The sequence below is a fragment of the Carassius gibelio genome, chromosome B19 (genome assembly GCF_023724105.1).
Source record: "Carassius gibelio isolate Cgi1373 ecotype wild population from Czech Republic chromosome B19, carGib1.2-hapl.c, whole genome shotgun sequence".
In the NCBI taxonomy this organism is placed as follows: domain Eukaryota; kingdom Metazoa; phylum Chordata; class Actinopteri; order Cypriniformes; family Cyprinidae; genus Carassius; species Carassius gibelio.
Window position 1 is genome coordinate 34772364 of NC_068414.1, and position 5611 is coordinate 34777974.

Genomic DNA, 5611 nt, shown 5'->3' on the forward strand with positions numbered 1-5611 from the left:
CTTCAGTTGCATGGTGTCATCATTCAGGTTCATTATCTTGAGTTTATAAAAATAAAATAAAAAATAAGATTGCATATCAAATTATTTAAAAGGTACGCTATTCAATTGATTTATCTTGACATAGTGTACCTAGACTAAAAATACTGACCATTTTTAATTGTTTTTAAAATCAGCATGCAAGGTGAAAGATTAGCAAAACAGAGCATGATTTGAATGTGAAAAAAATGATCAATAAATGTTTGTATAACTACTAATATTTATATACTATATACTAATATATTAATATATACATTTAATTTTCATCAAACACGTATAAATATCGTTCCCACATTTAATTCGACATACTCTCAAGTTTTGCTACTCTTTTACTTTCATACCACCTTTAAACGTAAGAGCGAGAGCGCCATTTTTTTTTCTTATATGTGCGCGACTTCCGGTTTTACTATAAAGCAGTCCAACTGGTGTTTCTTGTCATTTTATTTTAATTTACTGTCGTAATCATGAACTTATTGGTTTGTATGGTAATTTTACAACACTTTGTTTGATATTTAGCCTATTTAGCATATGAATCGGAAGTCTCGCACATTCACAGAATATGCTTCCGCGTTGAAAAAAGCGGTGAACACGATAAATACTGTCTCCTAATATTATTCCTAACAGATTTCATTTCGATTCTGGCAAAGCAGAGGATAAATAATAGACTAATTAAACTAGAGCTGCAATTCCGCCAGGGACCACTGAGAGGCGCCAAATACTAATAAAAGCGCTTCTGCATGAATTGAGATGTCAGAGATGAGAGATTTGAAACTAAAACTTTAATCTTATTTTAGGAATTTATTTTTAAGTTAGCAATGACTACTGTAGTGTGAGTATGTTCTGAAGTAAAGTCACTTCCAAATGCACAGCCTCTTTTAGATCGAGATTATTTTTAAAGAACTTAAACTTTGGTAGAAGTGGATCATAATTATAAATAAATACTTTTATTATATTATATATAATGCAATTTGTTTTTTTACTTAATTATGTTAAAAAGAAAACAATGTCTAAGTTCATTTCTAATAATTTCTGTTTGTTTTCAATTATTAAATCATTTAAAACAATCAACATCCTTGCTTTGATTCTTCACAGCATGTGACGTACGTTTTTAATTATCTCATACCTTGCGTATTGTATAATATGTGCACGTCAACAGCGTTAAAACACACACTTTTTGTGGCAAACCATCATTATTTTTACACATACTTCCCCCAAAAACAGTCCAAAATAGCCAAGTCATGTTTGACTTTATTACCTTAAAGTAAACGGTCAGTAAATACAAACACACATGCTCAATTAAATAATAATAATAATAATAAAAAAGATAAACCAATACCTGATCGACTCGACTCGATCCTGAAATTATAAATATAGCGACTCTGATAGACTTCAAAGCACAAATCAAACTCGATGATAAATAGAGTTTCGAGACAATCCTATGTACAATTTCACTTTGCATTCAGAAGAGTTCAGATTCACCGTCAGACATCAACTGCACGACTAATGTACAAAAACACACTTGTCATCTCCGAAATAGGCGTAATATTAGAGACTCTCCGTTTCCAAATCAAGGAGCACAAAATAAACCAGTTCAGTTGACAAGTACAGAATAATAAGACACGTGTGCAGCTGATGAGGAATAAAACCCTTGATTTTCTTAATTAGTTAATAAAGTGCCTCAATAGACATGTGTGAATAGAGAATCTGTAGATGCATCTGTAGACTGTTCTGCAGTTTGTTTCATCTTTATCTGCAAGACGAGGTTATTATCCAGAAAGGACTATTTCAAATATCCAAGAACACCTGAGAGAGACCGTCTGCTGATTTAAAAATCAGTCTAGAATTCAGTCTAAATATTCAAATCAGTAGTCAAATATAATCAAAAGTGGCGTCTGATAAAGTGAGATCAGTGTTCACACGTGCACACTCTTAAAAACACAGCTCCTTTAATGAACACCCAAGGTTCTTTGAAGACAAGAAACACTTCAGTTCTTGAGTTGCCACACTCTTGAAAATAGCATCAGTGGTTCCAAAACGAACCTTTAGCATCCGTTAGGCAGAATGTTGTTTGTTATGGGAAAAAAATAGGCTACTTTTAGATTTTCCAAACGTTCTTTACACTGAGAAAAAAATGCTTTTTAGAACTTTTCACTGAAAGGTTCTTTGAAGAACCAAAAACGCTGGTTCTATCGCATCGCAGCGAAAAACACCATTTGGAACGTTTTCGTTTTATTAAGTGTGTTTATGTAGCCTACTCTAAAAAATGGTGGGTTGTATTTTTTTTATTTATTTAATTTTTTTATATATATATATAGTGGAGGCATGTTTTATAAGTTTTCAGATCAGTGTTATGGGTTCTTTAAAAAACCAAGGAATTTGAGAATAAAAAGCTATTTATGGGAACCTTTATCTTTAAGAGCACGTGTTATCTCTGTCTCTTCTCAGAGGCCGTTCTGTGCGGGTGACTGGCAGGCCGGGCTGCCCGGTGCACTCTGTTCGCTGTCGGTGTCGCTGCCCTTCTTGACCCCGCTGGAGCCGGGCTCTCCCGCGCTGTGCGTCTTCACGTGTTTACTGAGATGGTCGCTGCGCATGAAGCGCTTGTTGCACACCGGACAGGCGAATCTCTTTTCCCCGGTGTGTGTGCGTAAATGCCGCTGGAGCTCGTCGGACCTGGTGAAGCGCTTCCCGCAGAACAGCCAGTTACAGACGAACGGCCTCTCGCCGGTGTGCCAACGCAAATGCGCTTTGAGGTGCGATGTCTTTCCGTATACTTTTCCGCAGCCCGGGATGTGGCAGCTGTGGAGGCCCTTTCTGCGCAAACTGGCCCCCGAGGGCCCCAGGCGCTCCGCCTCATGGCAGTTCGGACAGTCGCAGGTTGCTCTGCCGGAGTACCGCCGGCTGGATGAGCGCGGAGACCCGGCTAGCACTGCGCCGTTAGGACCTGGGCTGGTTTCTGGGTACGTGGCGGATAAAACCGGTTTGAATCCGTCCATCAGGTGCTGGCCTCCTGTGAGGAGATGCGGAGACGGACTGGCGCTGAACGCGGTGTGAGTCAGGGAGGAATACTCTGAGTTGTATCCACCCAAGGGTGAATGCAAAGAGCTCTGGAGCGCGGCGCCGTTCGCGTTTTGAACATCAATCCAACCGGTGCCCACATCCCACCAGGAGGAGCCGCCACCGGCGCTCACGTCTCCGGCGGAGATGCCACCGTGCGCGGATTTGAACCACGTCTCATACGGGTGCGCGACGCTCATCCGCGGGTAAATCCCCTGCAGAGTGTCCACTTTGGAGATGAACACCGACTGCGCGCTCGCGTCCGGAGAACTGTTGGCGACTGAAGTTTGAAACACGGGATAATCGTTTCCAAACGGGCTGGTGGAGGCGTTGGTGCCCGTTAATGAGAACGAGCTGTTGGCGCTGAACGAGTCGTTGCGCTGCGCGCCGTACGGAGAGAGAGAACAGCTGCTGGGCGCTGCGCGTCTCCACGGGTGAAATCCTCCTTTCCCAAACGAGCCGCTGTCCGAGGAGGGACTCGAGCTCCCGATTTTGTTACAGGTCGCTGCTAACATGGCCAATGGAGTGGATCCAACCCTCGGTTCCTCCTGTGACCATAAAAACATTCACATTTTCACTAAAGGCGATATTTAAAAGAAGAGCAATAAATGTCATAATCCCAAACAAATTGTTTATAAAACTGATAGGAGATCAAGGCCTTTTCCCTTTGCCGCATGCATATCTAAATATGGTCAATTTTACACGTGAAATAAAGAGTTGCAATACTTTAAACGCAGGCCGTTTGGCAAATTTTCCTTAAACTTTTCCTAGAATTGATTTGTTCACTGAAAAATTCAATCAAAGTAATATAATCATAAAGAACTGATATATTACCCTTTGCATTAAATGGATTTGCTTTGCGACACTTTAAGCTATAGTTCTTCTACAAAGCAAAGAGTTGAACTTGTTTAAACTCAATCCGTTGTACTAATATTCTTGCAAACTGTTCAGAATCTGCATTGCCATTAGCAGTCCTTTTAATAAAAATAAAGCTTCCACATAGAACCAAAACTAGTTTCGCCGTTTTATAGAAGTTAGTAATGAATGCCATTTAATTTAATTTAACCTTCTGTTTTTTGGTGTTTTTAAAGAACCCAGGAACCAAAACACCGATCTGATCTGAATAACCTAATGAAACATCAGTAATTATTATTGTATAATTACAGGATTCTTTGTTGAATATTATTTTCAAAGAACACTTATTTTTAAGATTGTAGCCTACTATTTGCTCCTCGAGCGCATTTCAGCATTACGCGTGATTACGCACAAACACGCTTGAAGCCTAAAGAAAGTATAAAGCAAATAAAGTTTAAGCAATATTAGATTGTTCTAAAGAGCTGTATCTATACTCACCCCAAGAAGTGAAGTTGCCATCACCTGTGAAAGGTCTTTGCATTTATAAGTCCCTCGGCTGTTTTGGAGCCTTTCACCGCCCACCGCTGCACAATGCGCTCGGCTCGGACTTTGAAGAGCCGGCGGAGCCCGCGCGACCAATCAGATCTGCGTTCTCTGGTGACGTCATCGGCGGAGCGCTCGGTGACGTGTAGCGTGGGTAAAAGTGGGAGGAGCGGGAGGCCTAGTGAACCTTTCCAGGACCCTTTTCTTAATTGTTGTGGAAACCCATGTAAGGATAACTAATATTTCAACCACTTTCAATTTAAACATCTGAATATGACATCTGAATAAAATATTTTATTCTTCAGGGTCTGTGTTTTTATTCGTCAGGACTCTGTTGAATTGTGGGTCGGTGGGCGTGGCGGGAAACTCGAGGGGGTGGAGGTGGGTGTTGCACGTGGTGGAGCAGCAGCTTCACAAACAAGACGAGATGAACTTGCACGAGCTCTTTCCTCTTTCATCTCATTCACTGCAGAGAGTCGTGTGTGCGTAATCCACAGGCGGGTTCTGGTCTGATTTACTCCTGTTTGTGTGGATCATTAGATCCGGTAAAATCATCTACACTTCTGTCACTGTTGTGCACATTTCCAGATAAATATAATTGCAAGCGTTACGAAGTATAGTGGGATGCAAAAAGTCTGAGATTTCCATGAATGCTTTCGTTATGCAGCCTATTATTTTCTCATTCTAATGCCTTCATTACAGATTATAATTTTAGGTTAAGAACATATGAATTTGAGATTCACTGCATGATTTGAGAAGGTCACAAAGAGCATTTTGGCCTTTAATGCAAGAAAGAAAATCTGGCCACAGACTACATTCAGTTTATTTATTCACGCTCACACTTGTAGCCTGGGCTATACTTATCTGGTGATTTAGAAATAGCCTAAAGCCTATATTTTTTCTGCATGTTTAAACATTTATTTTGTAACTTTTGCAAAGCGTTCAGTTCCTTTTTTCTAGGCTACCTAAAACTTTCTGTTTATTTCCAGGTGACATGTCTATTTTTAGAGTTTGAATTGCAGACAATCGGTGTAAGCAGATTTTGTATTTTTTGGCCAGGATATCAAATGCATATGCCTATGCAGTTTCACACGAGCGTGCATCAGCATTCAGTGCACGTGGA

The 5611-nt window shown here is 40.3% G+C and overlaps 1 protein-coding gene across 1 annotated transcript; it reads right to left on the reverse strand.

Annotated features, from left to right (window-relative positions):
• Positions 1-2332: 2332 nt before the first annotated feature.
• Positions 2333-4515, reverse strand: sp8a (sp8 transcription factor a). The gene is made up of 2 exons (XM_052585034.1): positions 4444-4515; positions 2333-3638 (listed from the first exon to the last, which is right to left on the reverse strand). Exons 1-2 carry the CDS (start codon positions 4462-4464, stop codon positions 2478-2480), a joined length of 1182 nt encoding a protein of 393 aa, XP_052440994.1. The 5' UTR covers positions 4465-4515; the 3' UTR covers positions 2333-2477.
• Between the last annotated feature and the right edge of the window lie 1096 nt (positions 4516-5611).

What these genes read in the sequence shown, in the direction of transcription:
- sp8a (XM_052585034.1), bottom strand. Translation starts at nt 4,464, where the DNA reads ATGGCAACTTCACTTCTTGGG. An exon ending in TGGCAACTTCACTTCTTGGG is followed by an intron (nt 3,639 to 4,443) that starts GTGAGTATAGAT and finishes TTATGGTCACAG; the next exon opens with GAGGAACCGAGGGTTGGATC.